Raw genomic sequence first — 26,018 nt, forward strand, 5'->3', positions numbered from 1 at the left:
CCTGATAAGTCCTAAAAATATTTTAAGTTTCATTTTCATTTTCTTAAATTACCTTCCTTATGGAACATGAGAAGAGTAATTCTAAAGTGGAATATATTATAGTTCAGGAAATATCAAGGCATATGTATAAACAAATATCTTGAAACAATTTTTTAAACAATTGGATCCTAGGCAATATTTAATAACTTTGAATAAAATCTGCAAATAGCTGCATGTGTCTATAAAAGCAGACACAGTTTTACATGTATAAGTAATCAAGCAAGGTCAACTGTAAAATGTTAGAAAGTTGCAGCCTTTTTATTTAGTACCCAGAGAATGTCAATAATTTAACATTATATTGTGATAAATGTTGCTCACAGAGTTTTAACAAGAACAAAAATAAATATAATTTCTATGTCATCTTTGGCATGTTTTAAATTCAAAATGATAGCCATTTCTTTAGCAGCACTGTGAGGGAAAGAAACACTGTAAAATGCACTACTGCGTTTGATTTTACACGAAAAAAAGTACATTGAAAACCGTAATGTGAAAAGAAATAGTACTTTAAAGAAAACGTTTATAAAAGAAATGATAGTATAAACTCCATAATGTAGTCAGAAAAAGAAAATACAGTTATCTGAACAACGGGAACCCCTTTGTTCTAAAACGTGCAACTTTTAAAGTACATGTTTTTAAGTACACACAATTTCAGTTTAACACACACAATTCAATTTCTGCCTTGAGAAGTGCAATAAAATGCCAATAAGCATATTTTCTATACCAGAAAATATGTTTAGGAATCCCGAAGTATATGGAAAGTGTAGGCAAGACATTTTTTTATAGTAACTATAATCTCAAAGTTTGTTCTCTCTGCATAAACCCTACATAACTCACAACTACCAATAATACTTATTTTTTATTAAAAAAACAAATACAGAAAAACCTATTCTTTTTTGTACTATGGAATTTAATACAAAATAAATTCTCATTTCCAAACCATGCTGGCAAGTTTTCTTGTATAACTTTTAAAACGGACGGTGGTTGTCTTTGCTAGAATGATTTTGTGAAGTTAAAAAAAAAATATTGTACTAAAAAACAAACTTACAGTTTTTTGCTTTTAGTGGCATCAATTTCAGAGAGAGTGGATATAAAAAGAGAACTCAAATATTACCTGAGTAATATTAGTTTGATAGGAAAGAAAAAAAGCAAATAAATCTAATTAGTCACATTATGGAAATTTATTAATAAACTAATGCACTTAGTACATTCTCTAAAACTGTTCTACATAAAATTAGACGTTTAATAAATACCTTTTGAAGAGTAAATTAGTTCACATAATTAGATAAATAGTATGAAAGCTAAACAGCCATCCAAAGAAGGCTCTATTGTCCAAGGTTTAGAAATATGAATATAGAACAAATCTTAACTTGCCAATCACACATATATTTATTTCTGAGCATTTACCTAAGATTTCTTGCTGGTCACATTATGGAAATTTATTAATAAACTAATGCACTTAGTACATTCTCTAAAACTGTTCTACATAAAATTAGATGTTTAATAAATACTTTTGAAGAGTAAATTAGTTCACATAATTAGATAAATAGTATGAAAGCTAAACAGCCATCCAAAGAAGGCTCTATTGTCCAAGGTTTAGAAATATGAATATAGAACAAATCTTAACTTGCCAATCACATATATATCTATTTCTGAGCATTTACCTAAGATTTCTTGCTGGTACATAATTTGTAGAATATATATAAACAAATTTGAATTTCTATATCTTAAAAATACTTTCCCTTTGTATTTTTCTTTCATACCTTCAAGTATTAGCAACCAAACTGAATTTTAGATGATCAAGCATTATCAGTTTATTCAAATGATATGATGGATTTCACTATTTTGTAAGAATAAAACCAGGAACAGTGCATTCAGGAGTATGTCTTTGTGAATAACCACTATCAATTCCACTGCACTCTTGCATAGGAAGGCAGATAGCAGACTTACTGAATTCTTCTGTTAATTTCAGCAATTATTTATATTGAGATATACACCAAAAATACCTAAATAAGCTTCAACATATAAGAAATTTTTCTAAAGGAATTTAATTGCAGTTGACTAAATATGGCTTACATTCTTGTTGAGAAGTAATGTTGAGGAACTCTGTGTCCTGAAATGCAGACAAAGGATCTGCACACTTAAACTCCACTGATAGTTTCCATTCAACTTTTCTGTACTCTTGTTTATCGATACAATAGGAATAGAGGCTAGGGTAGCTGGAGATTCCTTATGTTATAGGCTATGTAATATGTGAAATAAGAGTACAAATAAATATGCACTTAACAACTGTCTCCTTCCACACCATTCTGTCATATAAGTTCATTGTAATTAAAAAGCTTAGAAGTTTCTTGGAGGGGAAAAAGTATGTTGAGAAGTAGAAAGGGTGAAATAGAAAAGAAACAGTTTATGGGATAATCTGATCCTGGGCATACTTGTAAATTCCTTGCCTAGAAATAGCTTCCCTTATAATAATAATAAACAATTATTCTTATCTGGTTAGATGGCCTAAAAATCCAGCAATTAGAAATTGATTAATGGAAATTTTCCTTGAAAAATGCCAATTATTTATTAGCCACTAACAGAAAAAAAAAGAATTAATTTAAATGAGATCACTCTCACCCTTTTAGCTGAATATAGCTGCTTTGTGAGAATGAAAGTTCTAAAAAAAAAAAAAAAGAATGAAAGTTCTGATTTGGGGAAGGCGAAGGGTATGAGGTGCTTTTGGGGCACAGAATCCTTCTGGAAGAAGCTTTAATTATGGAGTCCTCTATGAGGTACTCAAGTAGGATAGCACGTGGGACTAGAAAGCCAGGAGAAAGAGAATACATAGAATGCCCAGACATTCTTTGCCTAATTTAAAACCCAAGCTTTCTGGTTGATCTTAAGGCCAAGTTAGGCAGTTCTTTTCCTTTTCATAAACGAAGGGTCTCATACTTTCAGGAAAATACTATTCAATCAGTATGAGTAGCTTTCTGTGAGCAGTACTATCTTAACATAATGTTTCAATAAGGAGACACTGTAAATACCAAGCATCTGTTCTTAAGTTTGTGGGTTGCCTATACATGAGAAATCCCTTTGAGTTAGCCAGAGGTTCTATCAAATGTGTATGTGTAATTACCAATGGCAATAAATTACAAAAATTAAAGTTTAGGCATTTCCAGGTCTAACAAAATAGGCTCAAGTTTGATTTTCATGAAGTAACTGAAACCATTATTCCCCAGAAAATTATCACCACTGCATTTAAATTATCTTACTAAAGGTTTCCTGAGTTTATTCATGATAATATATGCTTTAGGATAATAAATTATTAGTCTACTTGGGAAAACCTGGTGTTTTCCCTCTGAGGAAAAAAATACAATATCCCCTCCCTTCCAGAACGATAAAAACTCCAAATTGTGCTATCATTAAATACTAGCAAGAACCATCAACTAGAAAGAAAAGAAAAGCAATGTAAATTAATTGTTCATGAATCCATTAGAAACCACAATATTCTAAAATTTTATAGAAAGGATTTGCTTTTACTGGTTAAGCATTTATAGAAGCCCCTCCAAAAAAGCTCCTCTTCACATCTACATTTTTTCTCTAGACAAAATGGACATGATTAGGCATCCCTACCTGGTTTCCTTCTACAAAATAAGAGTATGTAGTTTGAAGATTTCCCTTATAATAAAGTTGTCCTTACTAATGTTTTTAACCTACTTTATATGAACTTTCCGACAGAAATGGTTTACACAATTATTGGGAAAATCCACTAGCATATCTGTATTTTTTTATCATTTGTCAGTCCTCACTGAGCAATGAAAAATCATGCTATTCATTGTTTAATTCTAATTGTGCTCCCTTCATTAAAGGACTGTATGCTATTACCCTTCTGAGCAACCTCACTGAAAAATTAATAAAGATCAGCCACTTAAAAATATATTGATTATGGAAAGATTGCAAGTTATTTTGTGATATTTTACATTTTCCAATTCCACTTTTCCTAATGGTATTAATAGAAAAGCATACATGGAAATAGTGTCTCTGTTCTGAAAAGTTCATACCAAATACCCTGCTTTGTCATATTCATTGTGATAAGAAGTCATAACAGCACAAACAAGATGACAAGAGGAAAGTAAGTCAGAATATATGGACACAGATTGTTACATGCAAGTACTTCTAGTAATAAAGCAAAATGAGGAAGGAAAAGGCCAAATTGGGAAATAAAAATCCACAAGATATGATACTGGTCTATTTCTAAGTAATGTTTTCCATGTGACATTAGATTTTTTAATGTCTTTCAATTATTGCAAAAAGACATCTCAAATTAATGGTATATACTTTTATACATTACATCCAATAGACAGATTTTGTATGTAGAATATATATCACTTACATTATAAAGAGAATACATGTAGTTTCCTTTATTGAATACCAAAGTTACAAGTCTTCTAGCCTAAATTGTATACTTCAGTGCTCAGTAATCAACTTTCTCTCTGAATTAAGCAAAATAAAATACACAGTAAACAGTACACTTAGCACATAACAAGTAGTTCACTTATATTCACTAAACAAAACTATAACATTCTCCAGTTTACATTCATGAGTTCTTTCTGTTAGTAGTAGTAGTAGTAGTACTAGTACTAGTAGTAATGGTATTTTCTTCAACAACATGAAAAGATTTTTTAAAATTCCACCATTTAGAGAAAACGATATATGTTATCTAGTGGTTCTGAGTAAGTTTAATAAGACCAATTTTGTCAGACCTTTTTTATAAATATGATTAAAAATGTGTTCATATTTTGTGCAAATCATTAATATTACTTCCTTTTCAAATTTTATCTCTTTGTAGCATTGTCTAAAGTTAACTGAAATGCATTATACTGTATCATGTATGCTAAGCCCACAAGTCCATTACAATAAAATTTAAACTATATTACCATAGGATTCCAGGTAAACTAATATGCTATACTGTAATTCAATTTTGTAAGTCCAAAAAAAACAACAGTGTAGTTCATTATAAAAGGGACAGGTATTTGTTAAATCCAATTGATTAACTTGAAATTCAGCTTATTCAGCTTATTCGTATCATGAATGTAGTGGCAAAAAAAAACAACAGTGTAGTTCATTATAAAAGGGACAGGTAATGGTTAAATCCAATTGATTAACTTGAAATTCAGCTTATTCAGCTTATTCGTATCATGAATGTAGTGGCAACACATGTACTCATTTCAAAGGCTTAACTATAACCTATTTAGTAGATTACAAGACCAATATAAAGCCTTTGGCTAAAAAATTCCTCACTTGTACTGCAATTCAATTAGATGTAAAATTTACAGAGGACTTGTAGAAACCTTTATTTCTAGATGAGGACATGTATGGATAATACATATGTCTGTGTGCACACATAATTTGTGATTTAAATATTCTGTAAAAACTTTGGCACCAACCATATGAGGAGTTCACATATTAGCACAAATGAATGTAGCCTCTTGGTTGTACATGATAACAAGCTTCTACAATACATTTTTTTGTTCCCTTTTCCTTTTTAAAAAATCTGTTCTTCAGGATATGATGTTCAAAAATATTGGCATTACACTATTATATTTGCATCCTGATAATTGATAATGATTCCCTAAATCATTATTTTATGAGACCAGAAAAACTATTAAGAATTTTTTTTGAAAGGAACTTTACAAGTTAGTGTGCAGAGAAATTGTTAGGACCTTGTAGACACCAATTATATACTTAAACACTTAGTCACTACTGCAAAACAACATTGTTTGAATACTGTTGGCCTGTGTTTTTTTTTTTTTTTAATCTCATCTCCCTTAAAAAAAGGAGGTTTAAACAGAATATTCAAGTGATATAGCAGAATATGATGCCTTTGATTTAAGATTAGGCAAAAACCACACATTTAATTTTTCTTCATCCAGTATGGCTAAGAAACACTAGAAATCTTACAGGCCAGTTGATGTACGTTTTTTCATGCTCCGTCGCTGAGCTAAATTTGAAGCAGCAACAGGCTCAAGGACTGGTTGAAAGGTCTTGTGAGTCAGGGCAGAATATGTGGTGACTACTGCTCCCTAAAATAAGGAGAAATAAGAGAAATTGAATAACAGTCTCTGGAGGTAAAAAAATTACACCTTATATCATTAGAGATTTCAGTAGAATACAACCTTATTTCTGAGGAAAATAATTGCGTATACTTGATCTATGCATTGATGTTCCCTTCATGAATTAATACCTGTTTACTTGTATATTTTTTAATTTCAATGACTATGTCTACTACAAATTTTTAAAATATTAAAATGAATTCTTTTTATCAGTCTTTCATCACTGATATATTTGTTTTCAATATTTTAATAATTTAATTTTAATATGTCGTATATATTTAAGACATAGAACATATCTTGATGTACATATACATAGTACAGTGATTACTATAGTCAAACTAACATATCTTTTCCTTACATAGTTACCATTTTTTGTGATGAAAGCATGTGAAATCTACTCTTAGCAAATTTCCAATATTAAAACAGTAGTTGATAATAATGCATATTAGATATCTAGATTTATTCATTCTATATAATTACACCTTTGTACTTCGACCAATATATCCCCAATTTCCCCTCTTCCCTACCCCTGGTAGCAACCTTTCTACTCTCTGCTTTTATATATATGACTTTTAAAAAATTCCACATATTAGAGAGCTTGTGTATTCTTTTTCTTTCTGTGTCTGGCTTATTTCATTTAGCATAATGTCTTCAAGGTTTATCCATGTTGAAAATGGTAGGATCTCCTTTTTTAAAGCTGCAAAATATCCCATTGTATATATGTACATCACTATTCATTTATCCTCAAAGAATCTCCATGCTCCCATATTCAGTACAGCATTATTCACAATAGCCAAGACATGGAAACAACCTAAGTATCCATCAACAGATGAATACATAAAAAACTAAAATCTTAAATCTAGGTTCACTGTCTGTAAATATGGGAATTTGCACCGTGGTTATTAATTTAGGAACCAATAGCAACATTTTCTTTCCATATGAAACTTGCATTTAATACACTTCTAGCCCCAGTATCTCAAAAGTAAGTCAAATACAAATAATTTTTATTAATCATCAGAAAAGTAATAGGTAGAGAAGATTAATAAGAATCCATGTTTTTTTATTTAAAAGAAGCAATAATACAACCAAAAACAATCTATAAATACACCTTTAAAAGATAAAGGTATTTAAGATCATCATATGTGTTGTCAGTGAATAGTATACAGGCTTTATCAGTAATTCAGGAGGTACATAAAAGATATGTTTGTTTTACCTTAATGACATGTGACATATCATTTCTATTTGGCTGATCATTCAGCAACTGGTCTCTGTGGGTTATCCATGAGTGTTTTAATACTTGTTCTGTAGTGTAACGCTGATGTGGGTCCATATGTAGCATATGGGACAGCAAATCCTAAATGAAAATGACAAAAAATATATATATATATATATGTCAATATATATATAATATATGTATATATGTATATACACACATATGAAATATATAGCAATAAAGGTTTTAGTAAAATACATTATTTCACATTTTCTCAAAATATAAAAGCATTAGTAGCTTTGTGATCTATTTTGTTTGACCTATATGTAGGAAAAACCAAACCTATATACTCTGCACAGTTAACTATCAAAATCTCCAAATAGATTTTTTGACATATGGTAAACCCATATTTATAATTTCTAAATCAGAGGATACCAAATCTGTGCAACTGGAATGTGGTTAGTAAGAGAGGAAGAAAATGTAAAGTAGCAGGGGTTATCCTGGAATGTGCTAAATAGTCAAGAGGAGAAAAGAGGTATAGATTTGTGCTAATAAGCTGGGTCCTAAAGTATAAGGGTATGTGTAGAATCAAACAACACAAAGGGAAGGTCCCATGTTGTTAATACGCTCAATAGCTGAGGGTTTAAATATAAGATACTAAAGAGAGGAAAACATAGATCCATGGTTGGCATATGACTGCTGGCATTCTAGTGGTCAGAGTATCATATGTCTCTCATAGACTATGGATATGCTTACTTTATCTCTATTGCAATAACAAGTCATAAATATAACCTGATAATAAAATACAATTTTAAATATAGACTACCTCTATCAAGCATCTTTTAGAAAAAGGAAAAGTAAAATCTCTTTTTTTAAATTAATTTTTATTGGTGTTCGATTTGCCAACATACAGAAAAACACCCAGTGCTTATCCCGTCAAGTGTCCGCCTCAGTGCCCGTCAAGCATCATCTCAAAAAATAGTCATCATTTGTGAATGTTTCATCAATAGCATAAGTAGTGAAACTAAAACCTCTAAGTAGAATCTAAATATCAGAATTTGAAGAATAATGGAAGTATGTGGAAGGATAAAACAACCAATCAAAAAATCTATTGGAAAAAGGACAGATATGCAAAAATGATGGGGAAATAATTTAGAAAATAACATTAAATTACTTCAATAAAACAGACCTAATTGATAGTCATAAAAATAATAAAAATTCAATAGTCAAAGGAATTCTAAAAAAAAAAAAAAGAAAATAGTCAAAGGAATTCTGCCTTTAGCGAACATAGAATACCAGAGACTGGATTCTCCCACCTGTTTGAAACAACACCCCCCACCCCCCCACAAACACAACCATAAAATAGAGGAAATAATAGATTTCCAGAGATCAGATATTAGGCAATGCAAGTGATTCCTAAAAGATGAGAAACAAATAAAGTAAGCCTTATAATTGCCCAAACTTACCACCTTGAGAGTTTTCAGGCTGTTGTGTAGGTAAGGAAAGCCAGGAAGAGCCTGGCAGTTTCCTTGAGTGGATGAGACAGAATGGAGAGTCAGGAAAGACCAACCAGAGTTACAAGAGTGACTCCTAGAGTGGTGAGAGGAGCAGAAAAAAAGACTACAGACCTATAGAGGGTCTTCCTCAAATATTCAGAAGATTACTGATAAACTCATATCTGTGGGAAGAACTATTTGAAAGTGTTAGAGAGATATCAGAACTCACGAGGATAGATAATATTGCCTGTTCTCACAAGCCAGACAGGAAAATCTCAAAATTCATGGAGTATTTGGTAGAGTATTTGGATGCAACCTGCCTAAGTAGTGTGCAGCCCTAAACACTGCTCTGGTCCTGCCTAAGAAATATTTTTTTAAAAACCCAAATTAGGGGATCCCTGGGTGGCGCAGCGGTTTGGCACCTGCCTTTGGCCCAGGGCGCGATCCTGGAGACCCGGGATCGAATCCCACATCAGGCTTCCGGTGCATGGAGCCTGCTTCTCCCTCCGCCTGTGTCTCTGCCCCTCTCTCTCTCTGTGACTATCATAAATAAAAAAAAAATTAAAAAAAATAAAAAACCCAAATTATCAAATTGTTTCACCTAATTTAATTGTGCCCCAGTATAAAGCTCAAGAATACGTATAAGAATACAAGGGTGTCCAGCGTAAAGTAAGGTAAAATTCACTATATCTGGCTTCTTATAAAAAAATTGCCAGAGATACAGAAGAGAGGAAAAATAACATATGAGAAGAAATCAATCAATCAATCAATCAAAATTGGCCTATAATTGATACATATGTTAGAATTAGCAGATAAGGACATTAAAAGAGTCATTATAACTCCATTCCATATGTTAAAAAGTAGAGACATAGAAGATATAAAAAGACACAAGTCACATTTCTAGAGATAAAAACAAAAATCTGAGGGGATCCTTGGGTGGCGCAGTGGTTTAGCGCCTGCCTTTGGCCCAGGGCGCGATTCTGGAGACCCGGGATCGAATCCCACGTCGGGCTCCCAGTGCATGGAGCCTGCTTCTCCCTCTGCCTGTGTCTCTGCCTCTCTCTCTCTCACTGTGTGACTATCATAAATAAATAAAAATTAAAAAAAAAAAAACAAAAATCTGAGACAAAAAATAAAATGAATGAAAATTTGATATGACAGAAAAAAATTGGTAAAGACACAGCAATAGATACTATCAAAAAGGAACATAGTATAAATCAAACAAAAGAACAGAGCATCGGTGAGCTGTGAGACATCAAGCACCATAATACACAAATGCAATTGGTGTCCCAAAAGGAAAGAAAGGAAGAAAAAATATGTGAGGGAATAATGTTACCAAAATTTCCAAATTTTACAGAAACCATAAACTCACAGATCCAAAAATTTCAATGAAATCCAAATACAAGAAAAACAATATATTAAAAACAAACCAAATTTCTTAAAATCCAAGGCAGAGAAAAATTTAAAGGCAAATAGAGATTTTTTTTAAAAGACATATTACATATAGTGAAAAAAGATAAAAATAATAGACTTCTTGTCAGAAAAAAATCAAATACCAAGACAATAGAACTGCTGAACAAACAATGGGTCAAAGAAAAAAATCAAATGATAAATTAAAATAAAGCAAAATTGAAATAAAACATGCAAAAACCTATAGGACACAGCAAAAAGAGGTCTAAGAAGGAAAGTTTATAGCAATGAATGCCTACATTAAGAAAAAGAAAGATCTCAAAAGAAAAAAAATAGAAAAAAGAAAGATCTTGAATAATTCAACCTTATACTTCAAGGAACTAGAAAAAAAGGAAAACAAAGCACAAGAGCAGGAGGAAAGACATAATAAAGATCAAAGCAGAAATAAATGAGATAGAGACCAGAAAAATAATAGAAAAGATCAAGAAAACTAAGAACTAGTCTTTTGAAAGGATAAATAAAATTTATAAGCCTTTAGTTAGACTAAGTAAAAAAGAAGACTCAAATAAATTAAGTGAAAAATGAAAAGGAGACATTACAAATGATGCCACAGAAATAAAAAGGATCATAAGGCTATTATGAAAACTTCTGTCAAAAAACTGGATGACCTAAAAGAACTACATAAAGTCCTTGATATACATATCCCACCAAAAGTGAATCATGAAGAAAAAGAAAACCTGAACAGACCGATAATGTATAAGGGGACTGAAGCAATAATCAAGTCTCCCAACACAGAAAATCCTAACCAGATGATTTCAATGGTAAATATACTAAACATTTAAGAAAATTAATGCCTATCCTTCTAAAACTCTTCCAAAAACTGAAGAGCAGGGAACATTCCCAAACTCATTTTATGAGGCCAGTATTACCATAATATTAAATCCATATAAAGATACTACAAGAAAAGAAAATACAGGCTGCTATCATTGATGAATATACATGCAAAAACTCTCAACAAAATAGTAGCTAACCAAATTCAACAGTACATAAAAAAGAACATACACCATGATCAAGTGGGATTTATCCCTGGATTGTAAGGGTGGTTCAATATTTGCAAATCAATCAACATGATATACCACTTTAATAAAAAATGATAAGAACCACATAATCTTTCAATAGATGCGTAAAAAAAAACATTTGACAAAGTAGAACATCCATTCATGATAAAAGTCTTCAACAAAATAGGGTTAGACAGAACATACCAAACCTGATAGAGATAATATATGAAAAATGCACAGCTAATATCATTTTCAACGGGGAAAAACTGAAAATCATTACTTTATAGTCAGGAACAAGATAGGGGTGTCTACTATCTCTACTGTTATATTTAGCATGTTACTGAAGTCCCGGCCATGGGAATCAGAAAACAAAATGAAATACAAAGCATCTAAATCTGCAAGGAAGAAGTCAGACTTCCACTATTTGCTGATGACATGATACTCTGTATGGAAAATCTAAAAGACTCCACCAAAAATTGCCAGAACTGATATATGAATTTAGTAAATCACAGGATACAACTTTAATACAAATAAATCTGTTCCTTTTCTGTACACCAATAATGAAAAAATAGAGGTAGAAATCAAGGAATCAATTTTATTTACAATTGCACCAAAGCCATTAAGATACCTAGGAATAAACCTAACCAAAGAAGTGAAAGATCCGTACTCTACAACTCTGAAAACTACGAAACACTGATGAAAAAAATTGAAGATGACACTAAGAGATGGAAAAACATTCCTTGCTAGTGGACTGAAAGAATAAATATTTTTTAAAATGTTCATACTACCCAAAGAAAACTACATATTCACTACAATCCCTATCAAAAAACCATCAGCAATTTTCACTGAGCTAGAACAAACCATCCTAAAATTTGTATGGAACAACAAAAAAAAATCCTGAATAGCCAAAGCAACCTTGAAAAAGTGAAGCAAAGCTGAAGGCATCACAGTTGTGGACTTCGATATATTATACTGCTACAGTGAGCAATACAGTATGGTACTGGCAAAACAAAACAAAACAAAGCAAAGCAAAACAAAACAAAACAAAACAATCCAGACACATAGATTAATGGAACAGAATAGAAAACCCAGAAATGAACCCATAACTATATGGAAAAAAGGACAATTTCTTCAACAAATGGTGTCGGGAAAACTGGACAGTGACAATGAGAAGAGGGAAACCGGAGTACTTTCTTCTACTGTACACAAAAACAAATTCAAAATGAAAGAAAGACCTAAATGTGAGGCAGGAAACCATCAAAATCCTAGAGGAGAGCACAGGCAGAAACCTCTTTGATATCAGCCATTGAAACTTCTTACTAGATATGTCTCCTGGGGCAAGGGAAACAAGAGCAAAAATAAATTATTGGGACTTTATCAAAATAAAAAGCTTATGCACAGTGAAGTAAATGATCAACAAAACTAAAAGGCATCCCATGGGGTAGGAGAAGATATTTGCAAATGATCTAAGAATCGATTCATATCCAAAATATGTAAAACACTTATAAAACTCAACACCCTAAAAGCAAACAATCCAATTAAAAATAGGCAGAAGGCATGACTAGAAATGTTTCCAAAGAAGACATTTAGATGGCCAAGACACATGAAAAAATGCTCAACATCACTGATCATCAGAGAAATACAAATCAAACTACAATGAGATATCACCTCACATCACTCAGAAGGCTAAAATCACAACACGAGAAACAGGTATTAGTGAGGATGTGGAGAAAGGGGAACTCTCCTACACTATTTAGTATGTAATATAACATTAAGTCTGGATTTGTAACCCCTAAAGTTTTGCTTTTTTTTTTCTTTCTCAAGGTTGCCTTGGCTATTCAGGGTCTTTTGTGATTCCATACAAATTTTAGGATTGTTTTTTCTAGCTCTATGAAAATTGCTGGTGGTATTTAATAGGGATTATATTGAATGTAGATTGCTTTGGGTAGTATGGACATTTTAATAATATGTATTCTTCCAATCCATGGGCAGGAATGTTTTCCATTTCTTTGTGTCATCTTTAATTTCTTTCATCAGTGTTTCATAGTTTTCAGAGTACAGTGAATATTGAACCACTCATGCAACCCAGGAAAAAAATCCCATTTGGTCATGAGGAGAGGGAGAAGCAGGCTCCTCACCAAGCAGAGAACCTGATAAGAGGCTCAATCCCAGGACCCTAGGATCATGAACTGAGCCAAAGGCTCATGCTTAACCAACTTCTGAGCAGATGCCCTGGAATGACTCTTTTAATGTACTATTGAATTTGATTTGCTGGTAGTTTGTTTAGAGTTTTTGCATCCATTTTCATCTGGAATATTGACTTATAGTTCTCTTTTTTAGTGGAGTGTTTATCTGGTGTTGGTATCAGGGTAATGCTGGCCTCAGAATGAATGTGTTCATTCTGAATGTGAATGAATGTGAAGTTTCGGTTCCATTCCTATTTTTTGGAATAGTTGAGAAGAAAAGGTATTTCCTTTTCTTTAAATGTTTGGTAGAATTCATCTGTGGCGTCCCCTTGTCCTAGACATTTGTTGGGTGCGATTTTTGATTACTGACTGAATTTCTTTGCTAGTTATTAGTCTCTTCATGTTTTTTTTCTTCCTGTTTGTTTTGGTAGTTTATATGTTTCCAGGAATTTATCCATTTCTTCCAGGTTGTCCAATTTTTTGGCATAAATTTTTCATAATATTCTCATATAATTGTATTGCTGTGGTGTTGGTTGTTATTACTCCTCACTCTTTTGTGATTTTATTCATTTTTGCCCTTTCTCTTTTCTTCTTTGGTTAGTCTGGTTAGTTTTTTTTTTCCATTAATTTTTTCAAACAACCAGCTCCTGGTTTCATTAATCTATTCCATTGTGGGGTTTTTTGTTTTGTTTTTGTTTTTTTTTTGTTTGTTTGTTTCTGTATCATTTATTTCAGCTCTATATTATTTCCTAGCTTCTTCTGGCTTAGGCTTCTTCTTCTTTTTTTTTTTTTTTTTTTTTAGATGTTTTTTTTTTCTAGCTCCTTTAGGTGTATTGTTAGGATGCTTATTTTGGATTTTTTTTTCTTTTTGATATAGGCCTGTATTGTTCTATACTTCCTGCTTATAACCACTTTTGCTGCATCCCACATGTTTTCAACTGTCATGTTTTCATTTTCATTTGTTTCTATTTATTTATTTTATTTCCTCTTTGATTTCCAGGTTGACCCACTCATTGTTTAGTAGCATGTTGTTTAACTTCCATGTGTTTGTGGTCTTTCCAATTTTGTTTCTTGTGGTTGACGTCAAGTTTCATAATGTTGTGGTCTGAAGATATGCATTGTATGATCCAAATCTTTTTGTATTCTTCAAGGCCTGATTTGGATGCAATATATTCTGGAAAATGTCCCATGTACACTTGAAGGGAATGTGTACTCTGCTGCTTTAGGATGAAATGTTCTCAATGTATCTGTTAAGTCCATCAGGTCCAGTGTGTCATTCAAAGCCATTGTTTCTCTCCATTAGATGATCTGTCCTTTACTCTAAGTGGAGTGTTAAAGTCTCCTACTATTGTTATGTTATTGTAAATGAGTTCCTTTTACTTTGTTATCAATTGTTTTATATATTTAAATGTTCCCAAGTTATGGACATAAATATTTACAAGTGTTGGATAGTCTCTTTTATATTTATATATAGAGTACCCTTCTTTATTTCTTGTTATGGTCTTCGGTTTACATTCTAGTTTGTCTGATATAAGTATTGTTACTGTAGCTTTATTTTGATGTCCATTTGCAAAGATAACTGTTAATCTCCTCATTTTCAATCTCCACTTGTCTTTCAGTCTAAAATGAGTCTCTTGTGGGCAGCATGCTGATGGGTCTTATTGTGGGTTTTTTCCCCCATTCTGATACCCTATGCCTTTAGTTGGAGTATTTAATCTATTTACATTCAGAGTAATTATTGATATGTATTTAGTGCCATTTTTGTTACTTTTTTGTCATTATTTCTGGATATTTTCTCTGTTCCTGTCTAGTCTTTTCACTTTTGGTCTTTTCTTTCCACTCAGAGTCCCCTTTAATATTTCTTTCAGGGCTGGTTTAGTGGTCACAAACTCCTTTCATTTTTGTTTGTCTGAAAAACTTTCTCTATCCTTCTATTCTGACTATTCTTGCCTGCAGATTTCTCCAAATCAGCACATTGAATACATCATGCCACTGTATTATTGCTTGCCAACTTTCTGTTGAGAGATCTACAGCTAACCTTATGTGTCTTCCTTTGTAAATTAGGGACTTCTGTCTTTTGCTTGTAGAATTTTTTTCTTTGTTGCAAATTTTGCAAATTTAACTATGATATGTCTTGGTGATGGCCTACTTTTGTTGATTTGTTGATGAGATTTCTTCATGCCTCCTGGATTTGGATGATTATTTCCATCCCCATATTCGGGAAGTTTTCAGCTATTATTAAAGAAATAAAATTTCTGTCCCTTTTTCTCTCTCTTCTTCTTTTAAGACTCCTATAAATACCAGTGTTACTATGTTTGATGGAGTCACTGAGTTCCCTAAGTCCATTTTTGTGCTCCATAATTCTTTGTTCTTTTGTTTAGCTTCATTATGTTCCCTTATTTTATCCTCTCTATCACTTTTTGTTCCTATGCCTCTTTCTTCCTTGTGTTCATTGCATTCAGTCTGTTTCAAATATCATTTATTGTATTTTTCATTTCTGATTTTTAAAATTTCTTTTATCTCTGTGGTAAGGGTCTCCCTGAAGTCTTACATTCTTTTCTCAAACCCAGCAAGCAGCCCTATGATTGTTGCTTTAAATTCTTTATCAGGCATAATACTTATACCTGTTTTGCTTAAATATCTGGCTGTGATCTTATTTTGTTGTTTCATTTGAAAAGAATTCCTCTGTCTTGGCATTTTGTCTAAATATCTGTCTTCTCTGTGTTAGAAGAGCCGGTTATATGTCCTGCTCTTGAGAGTAATGGCTTTATACAGAAAAAATCATATAGTCTCCAGGGTCTGGTGCTTCAGGGAGTGTCGCTGGTGTGTGCTACATACACTCCGCTGCTGTTTTGGCTGCTTTATCCTCTGGGCCAGTCAGCTGCAGAGTCTTTCCTTGCTTGCAGGGGCAGTGTTTGGTACTTGGGCAGAGCTGAACTTTCCTTAATACAAGCATTCATAGAAGAAATTTTAGACTAATATCTTATTTTGCTGCATCCCACAGGTTTTGGAATATTATATTTTCTTTTTCTTTTGTTTGGAGACATATTTTGATTTTCTGTTTTATTTCTTAATTGACTCATTACTTGTGCATTAGTGTGTTAATATTTACATAATAAATATTTAATAATTACATTATAGATTTTCCAGCTTGGTTTTATTTTTGATCATTAGTTCTGTACCCTGTGGTTGGAATAGACTTGGTATAATTTCAGCCTTCTTAAATTTGTAATATTTCCTATGTCTCTTTTTCTGTGATTTAACTAGGGGATTCTTCTATATTTGAAGAAAATGTATATCCTACTTTTCTTAAATGGAATGTTTTATATATATCTTTTAGAACTATCTATTGTGGGACACCTGGGTGGCTCAGTGGTTGAGCGTCTGCCTTTGGCTTAGGGCATGATCCTGGGGTCCTGGGATCGAGTCCTGCATCAGGCTCCTCACAGGGAGCCTGCTTCTCTCTCTGACTTTGTCTCTGCCTCTCTTTCTGTGTATCTCATGAATAATTATTATTTTTTAAAAGAACCATCTATTGTCGGGATCCCTGGGTGGCGCAGCGGTTTGGCGCCTGCCTTTGGCCCAGGGCGCGATCCTGGAGACCCGGGATCGAATCCCACGTCGGGCTCCCAGTGCATGGAGCCTGCTTCTCCCTCCGCCTGTGTCTCTGCCTCTCTCTCTCTCTCTGTGACTATCATAAATAAATAAAAATTAAAAAAAAAGAACCATCTATTGTAAAGTATGTGTCAAGTAAAATATGTTCTTATTGAGGAGTGTCTAGGTGGTTCAGTCAGTTAAGCATCTGCCTTCAACTCAGGTCATGATCCCAGGGTCCTAGGACTGAGCCTGCATCAGGCTCCTTGTGGTGCCCACTACTCCTTCTTTCTCTGCCTGCTGCTCCCGCTGCTTGTGCTCTCTCTCTCTCTGTCAAATAAATAAATAAAATCTTATAAAATGTTCTTGTTGAGAAAAAAACTTCAACTTAGGGTACTTGTTTAACACAAAGTATATCAGAATGGAAATGGGTTGAGGGTGAGTGAAATAGGTGAAGGGGATTAAAAGTACACTTATAATGATGAGTGTTGAGTAATGATGTACAGAATTGTTGAAGCACTATGTTGTATACCTGAAACTCAGATAACAATGTATATTAACTATCCTGGACTTAAAATTGCTATGCTTGGCTAAAAAGTAAAATAGAACAAAATAAAAATTATTGTACCAGAAGTTTTTTTTTTTAATTTTTTTTATTTATTTTTTTTTAAATTTTATTTATTTATGATAGTCATACAGAGAGAAAGAGAGAGAGGCAGAGACACAGGCAGAGGGAGAAGCAGGCTCCATGCACCGGGAGCCTGATGTGGGATTCGATCCCGGGTCTCCAGGATCGCGCCCTGGGCCAAAGGCAGGCGCCAAACCGCTGCGCCACCCAGGGATCCCTGTACTAGAAGTTCTAGAAGGATTTCAGTATAAGGTTTTAAGTGTTAAACTGCTCTGCAATATAGATTATGCAAAGGTTAAGTTTTGCATACTTAATTTTTATATTATATAAAAGAATTTGGTGAACAAGAACACCTTTGCTATTATTATTAAAGGTTTATAGACCTCTCTCTTTCATTCAACTCACATAAGCCAAGCTAATAAAGCCTTTCTTTCTCCAGAAAGTCTTCTCTAACATGTAGTGGAATGAAAAAGAGTAGTGGACTGAAAATTAATTTCAGGTCTGCATTCATTAGTGTATGAAAAAGGAAAATATTTATACAATGGACAGAAAAATCTTACTGTGTAAATTAACAATGGAAGGTATATCTGAAGAAAAGATTAGTTTATGAAAAGGTATTCAATTAAGTATTTATTATGCTAGGTATGTCAGTAAATGTAAAAATGAGTATGATATTTAAATGCTGAGTAGGAAGAATAGCAATGCAAACAAATACATGGCAAAGGAGAATGTTGTAAGTGCTCTAATAAAGTACATACAACATAGTAATGGTAACACAGTAGAGGAAGATTAGAAGTTGCTTTTTTTATAGGAGGTAGGGAAGAGGTCATAAATAATTATCCCATAGGAGTTTCTACTGGTCAATTCTTCATTGGCCAAGGGTATATGTACTTGAAATAAGTAACTTTGTTTACTTAAAATATAAAATTCAGATAGAACAATTTTCTAATTAATCAAGTATTGTTGTGTTATATGGAGTGACACCATGAGATTTTCATTACTCTTGCCTCTTCTACTTTTGCTTTGTTTACCAGATACTTCTCGTATTCTCTGTTTTACAAAAGGGAAGCAGAAATTCCAATGTTCTCCAAGCCTGCAGTTTGGAGGTGAGGAGTTATCTGAAACTATTGTAGCAATAAAACACACACAACTATTACCTCTCACTCCCACTACCACTTAACTGAATGGACAAAGTTTATGAACTCTGCACTGATAGGAGACAAATAGAATCATCTATATGTTTCTGGTGGTGGTATTCACCAATAGCAAAAGATTATTTAAAAGAGACAAATAGTAGCTTGTAATGAACTATAATTAAATAAAGCAACTGTCAAGAGATGATAGTACAGACTCCTGGGTGGCTCAGTTGGTTAGGCATCTGCCTTAGGCTCAGGTCATGATCCTGGCTCCTGGGATTGAGGCCTGAGACAGACTCCCTGCTTAATAGAGAGTCTGCTTCTCCCTCTCCCTTTGTCCCTCACTGCTCATGCTTTCTCTGTCTCTCAAATAAGTATTTTTTTTAAGAGATGATAGTAAATGCCACAATTCTCACAACTAAGGGGTGCTAGCTTAAGGAATTATTGGAAACCGAAAAATAGTTTATCCTCATCACTAATTTAAAACAAAACAAAAATTAACATGTACAGGAGATAAGTTTTTTTTAGAGGGTTCCTATAGTTCCTTTGCTTAGCACTTGCCACCACTTGCAGAAGTTTCAGATAGAACTAAAGTCTCTTGACCCATAAAAAGGGAATACATGAAAGACTGTGAAATATTTCAAAAATAACCCCAAATATATTTTCCTATGTTTATTATTCCAGAATATCACACTAAAAGAGGAGGTGAGAATAAAATTAAACTTTACTATGTATTATTATTTCTTAAGCACTATACAGACTTAAACATAAAAAAACAGGGAAAACTGAAATCTAAGCATAATTGTCATATGAATCTCCATCTCAGCATTACAGTCACCATTGCTAGTTATTTTTTAAAAGAAATGCAAGAGGATCATATGTACAGCTTTAAATATTGGATTTACTCTTTGGGAAAATACATTTTCTGACACACAAACTGATAAGAACATATATATATATATATATATATATATATATATTTCAATCATATATATAAAGTTTCAATCACTTTACAAAAAGAAATATGATAAATTACAAATAAACCAAGCGGTGAAGAAATGGAATTTTGGAGTTGGAAGGAATTTTGGATAATTTAGTTCCCAAATTTTATAGATGAGAAAACTGAGGCAGCTAGTTAGTAGATCAAAAACTAACAGTACTCCTGGTTTCTGATCATGTGCGTTTTTTCTACTATACCACAAAGTAAACCTGTGTTATGGTTAAGCTCCAAACACAATCCCTTCTGTGTTTTTCTAATGTTTAGAAGGTAATTACAGGTGATTTATTTACTCTATAATTAGGATATGAGATTTACTCCATGATATACGGATAAACTAGTATTCTTGACAGTTATGTTTTATTAGCATATTTTTAATTGATTATTTTTTTATTTAAATTTAATTTCCCAACGTATAACACCCAGTGCTCATCCCATCAAATGTCCTCCTTAGTGCCCATCACCCAGTTACCCCATCCACCTAACCACCTCGCCTTCCACAACCCTTTGTTTGTTTCCCAGAGTTAGGAGTCTCTCATGGTTCATCTCCCTGTCTAATTTTTCCCACTATGTCCCCTCCTTTCCCTTATAATCCCTTTCATTATTTCACTCATACATGGAATTATTAGCAGATATTAAACACAAGCAATTCCTTCTTCTTAAATGGCTTTCTAACTTCAAATAGCAGCTTAAAAGCTTCAGAGCCCTTATATGCCACATATTGACTACCTTTGGATTTTTGTTTTAAAATTCAAAATTTTTAAATTATAAATGCTAAGAGTTCATAGTCAAGGTTTTATCAATATTATTTTTTTTTCTAAAATAAATAAGGCCAGTTACACTGAAACTATACTGTCTACTATGGAAGCCACCAGCCATTGTGGCTATTAAGCCGTTTAAAATGTGGGTAGTCCAGGGATCCCTTGGTGGCTCAGCGGTTTAGTGCCTGCCTTTGGCCCAGGGCGCGATCCTGGAGTCCTGGGATTGAGTCCCACATTGGGCTCCCGGCATGGGGCCTGCTTCTCCCTCCTCCTGTGTCTCTGCCTTTCTCTCTCTCTATGTCTATCATAAATAAATAAATAAATCTTTAAAAAAAATAAATAAAATGTGGGTAGTCCAACTTGTGGTGAGTATAGCATTATGTATAAACTTCCTGAATCACTATGCTGTATACCTGAAACCAATGTAACATTGTGTGTCAACTACATGCAAATTAAAAATTAATGAAAAAAAATTTTAAAGGTTTAAAAAAATTGGATAGTCCAAATTTATATTGGCTCTAAATATAAACTGTAAACCAGATTCTGAAGATTTAGTATAAAAAAAAGGATATTAAAATATCTTCCTAATTTTTTATACTGGTTAGATATTGAAATGATATATTAAAGATATATCAGGTTAAATAAAACATATCATTAAAATAATTTCACCTGTTTCTTTTTTTGTTTTATAATGTGGCTACCAGAAATTTTTAAATTACATATGTGGCTTGCATTATATCACTATTGGACAGCCTTAAATTATCAATCATAAATATCTAGGAGCTACGGAGAAAAAGTTTGTATCTTTTCAAAGAATAAATTAACATTATAAAAACCGTGGGCAGCCCGAGTGGCTCAGCAGTTTGGCGTCGCCTTCAGGCCAGGGCCAGATGCTGGAGGCCCGGGATCAAGTCCCACGTCGGGCTCCCTGCGTGGAGCCTGCTTCTCCCTCTGATTGTGTCTCTGCCTCTCTCTCTCTTTCTGTGTGTGTCTCTCATGAATGAATAAATAAATAAAATCTTAAAAACAACTGCATAATTACTAGTCAGCATGCAAAAGAAGAAATGATATGTAAAATTACACTAAATACATAAATCAGCTTTAGTTGTTAAATATATATTTTTCCCCAGTAGGCTTACATTTTTAGTTTTGATTAATACTGAAGATGGTTTATACTACTTGAAAACATATAAACTGATATGACAGAAATATGGTCCCCAAGTGTGTCAGAAAAAAATTCAGCCTTCACCTTGTTCAATCCATATATAAATGTGACTTGACTTAAAAACAAATACTGACATATAACACCATCAGAATCTGTAAATACAGAGTAAGCTATAACTTAAAGATTTTAGCAATTTAATTTGAATTCAACAAAACCAAAGATACTTATGATTTGTACCTTTGCTCCATCTGAAATATTGTCCCAATTTCCACCACTCAAAGAGAACTTGCCATTGCCTATATGTAGCAGTATTTCTTCAGGAGTATCATTGGGGCCATTAGCAAATGGAGTGTAGCTATTAATAAAATAGATTTTAATAGACATTAGAGCCTAACATACAAATTAAATCTAGTTGAAAGTGATGAGTATAAGACAACATGCAAATATTTACTAGAGTAAATTAAGAGTATCATCTAATATTTTCCTTCACTCTTCATATCAAATTTTATATTTCATTTAACTTAATCATAATGAATTATTTAATAGTCTTGTTTACATCAATCTTTACTTTGATCAGTTAATCAATGTAAAATAAAGGTGGCATTTCATGTAAAGCTATAGGCTTAAAGTTGGACCAGAATAAAATAGGTAAATTTTTAATTCTCCCAGGTACAAGTTAGCAAACCAAATATACCTATGAAGAAATTGTCAAGTTTATATATTTAGAATGTATTTATTGATTAGTTAAAATGTATTCCTTAGCATTTTATCAGTATTATCCATGGGAACAGGTTAATAATATTTTAATTAATGTCTAAAAACAATGGGTTAAATATTTATATCAATATAACTATAGTTGAAAACAGATTATATAGTTAAAGTTGCTTAAAATTAATTATAGAATAACAAGTTATCAGTTTTGTAACATTCTAAGAGAGGGAACTGAAAATGGTATTCAAATTTGGGAGTAGAAAGACTTATGGTTAAGAAATATGAGGAAGATATCTTAATATGCTAATACATTAATTCTCTCATGTAACAATTAAGTAGAGATAACACTAAACACATCTAAATACATCTACACAGAAGTTCATTTTTTGTTAGTTATAAAGTAAATATTTGAAAGCAGCAATCTAGAAAGGGTATCCCATGGTTTGAAAACAATAGGGCTAACTGCAGTTCATATGCAAACTTTACTCTTAGCTTTAGTACTTCCTGTGCTCTAGAACTAAATATTTGGCATAAGTATATAATATATCTAAAACTAGTAAAATATACTGATATATGTAATTACTACCAAGTCCATAAATAATTCAGAATCACAGTATTCATAACAGGGATGCCTGGGTGGCTCAACGGTTCAGTGTCTGTTCAGGGTGTGATCCCAGGGTTTCAGGATCAAGTCCTGCATTGTGCTCTCTATGAGGAGCCTGCTTCTCCCTCTGCCTATATCTCTGCCTCTCTCTCTCTCTCTGTCTCTCATGAATAAATAAATAAAATCTTTGAAAAAAACAATATTCATAACATATTTATAATGTTCCTATTATGTCAAGTATATTTAAATTACACTAAATGCCTTCTTTAAAAAGTCAGACCTAAGTATATATTATAATTCTTCAAATTCTATTCTTTATAATAGACTGCTAAACCTTTTTCTAGAGCCATAAATTTTTATTCCTAAATAAATGTGCTACTCATTATTAAAACAGCACTTATATTATTTGTAAATTACCAACATTAACATAATCCAATTATTACATTTTTTAGTATTTATCTTTTTCTGGAAGGCTGCTGTGTATGTTTCCATAGTTTAGTATTCTGTTACTATTTATATTTTTTATAACGCTCAGTCTTACTTAATCTCTATCACCAGGAGAGCCAGAATTCAAATACTTAATGCATGGAATATAAAATACCAAAATAAAAATATATGCTTTATTTTTAAATGTTTTATTTCAAATTGAAAATTCTTTTAATTATAAATCTGAATAGTGCCTCATCAAACACCTTACTTTGTTTTCACTTTCTATAAATAAATAATAGCTAATATTTTAAAATGTTGGTAGCACTTTACTCAAGGCTATTTTTACCTGTCCATTTCTTTCCAGATAAAAGTAGATAGATGAAATTCAAATTATGATGTATATTATTTTAAATATATAAGCTTCTTACCCAGCCAGCATTGTATAAAAAATGACACCCAGGCTCCAAATATCACAAGCAGCATCATAGCCCTGTTGCATGAGAACCTGAGAAAGAAATATTCATTATCTGATATTATTCAGTAGAAACTCAGTTTTCTCAGCCAAAAGATAGTTGTTGTATTTCCAATAATCTCACAAATATTGACAATGTAAAAACTTAGATCATTTAAATCTTTTCAATAATAGATTACTGTAATGTTAAAGCAAAGTCTTTTGCAATTAGCAAGCACTGAGTAAATGGCTAATAGGGTGACTGAGTCAGATGGGTCATTAAAAAAAAAAAAAACAACTTTGAAGATTGAAGATATGATCTCTGACTCCAATAAGTTTTCACTCCTTAGGAAAACCAGACACACATCAAAATTTAAGATTAATATTGTACTACACAGAATACTGTCTTTTCATCTTGACGCTGACTCTATAAGGTAGATATTATTTCTAATTTTGAAGATGAAGAAGCTAAGGTAAATGTAAGTTACCCAATATCACAAAATTAGTAAGTAGTATAGTAGGTATTCTTACTCTAGAGCTTATGCTTTTAATATCTATGATAACTACTTCCTTAACATGCAAAAGATGGTAAGACAATATATACTTTAATGAAAGCAAGATGAACTTATATTTTACATCCAAGCCTTATATGTTTTGGAAAGAGTAGTATATTTCTGGATGACAAAAACCTATTTGATACATTCTGAAGGTTTCATTAATTTTTCATGTAGTAATTGATGTAGCTGTTTCATGTCTTAGAGCTAGTGATGATAATATCAAATAATATGTTTATCACATATTCATGTGAGTTTCCTCATGAAGTTAATAGATTTTGTTGAAAAATAAATTGCAAGAATACTGTATAAATGTCTATACTACTTAAAGCAATCTACACACTTAATGCAATCCCTTAAGGCAATCAAGCAAAACACCACCAGCTTTTTTCATAAAGCTAGAACAAACCATCCTAAAATTTGTATAGAACCCTAAAAGATCCCAAATAGCCAAAGCCATCATAAAAATAAAAGCAAAGCTGGAGGCATCATAGTTCCAGACATCAAGTGATATTACAAGGCTGTAGTGATGAATATGGTACTGGCAAAAAAAAAGACACATAGTTCAATAGAACAGAATAGAAAACCCAGAAATGAACCCACAACTCTATGGTCAATTAATCTCTGACAAAGCAGGAAAGAATATTCAATGAAAAAAGAGTGTCTTTAACAAATTGTGTTGGGATAACAGGACAGCAACATTCAAGAGAATGAAACTGGATCACTTTCTAATACCATACACAATGATACACAAAATGGATTAAAGACCAAAAAATGGATTAAAGATTTAAATGTGAGACAGGAAACCATAAAAATCCTAAAACACAACTGAGGCAGTAACCTCTTTGATACTGGCCAAAACAACTTCTCTCTAGATATGTCTCCTGAAGCAAGGGAAACAAAAGCAAAAATAAACTGTAGGGACTACATAAAAAAGCCCCCAAACAAACAAAAACCAAAACAAAACAAAAACTTCTGCACAGCAAAGGAAACAATCAACAAAACTAAAAGGCAACCTATGGAATGGGAGAAGATATTCACAAATGACATATCAGATAAGGGGGTCCCATCCAAAATATATAAAGAACTGAAGAATCTCAACACCCCAAAAACAAAAAAAATCCAGTTAAGAAATAGGCAGAAAACATGAATAGATATTTTTCTAAAGAAGACATACAGATGGATAACAGATGCATGAGAAGATGCTCAGCATCACTGATCATCAAGAAAATACATATAAAAACTGCAATATCACCTCATACCTGTCAGAATGGCTAAAATCAACAACACAGAAAATAACAGGTGTCGATGTAGATGTGGAGAAAGGGGAGTCCTCCTGCACTGTTGGTGGGAGTGCAACTGCACTGTTGATGGGAATGCAACTGAGTGCAGCCACTCTGGAAACAGTATGGAGTTCCTCAGAAAGTTAAAAATAGAACTACACTATGATCCAGCAGTTGCACTGGGTATTTACACAAAGGATACAAAAAT

General features: G+C 32.6%; 1 protein-coding gene across 17 annotated transcripts in view; it reads right to left on the bottom strand.

The window, feature by feature from the left end:
* Positions 1-271: 271 nt before the first annotated feature.
* The window catches only part of RPS6KA6 (ribosomal protein S6 kinase A6), a 216,849-nt gene continuing 191,102 nt past the window's right edge, over positions 272-26,018 (bottom strand). For 16 of the 17 annotated variants that reach the window (XM_072744751.1, XM_072744749.1, XM_072744756.1 and 13 more), the window contains 4 exons: positions 23,951-24,027; positions 22,016-22,133; positions 7,348-7,488; positions 272-6,104 (listed from right to left, as the gene is read on the bottom strand). In XM_072744751.1, coding sequence (XP_072600852.1) covers positions 5,979-6,104; positions 7,348-7,488; positions 22,016-22,133; positions 23,951-24,027 — 462 coding nt within the window. In that variant the 3' untranslated portion in view covers positions 272-5,978. The remainder of the gene's footprint in view (positions 6,105-7,347; positions 7,489-22,015; positions 22,134-23,950; positions 24,028-26,018) is intronic. The other variant, XM_072744753.1, reaches the window with a different exon arrangement.

Source organism: Vulpes vulpes, chromosome X, assembly GCF_048418805.1.
Source record: "Vulpes vulpes isolate BD-2025 chromosome X, VulVul3, whole genome shotgun sequence".
NCBI lineage: Eukaryota > Metazoa > Chordata > Mammalia > Carnivora > Canidae > Vulpes > Vulpes vulpes.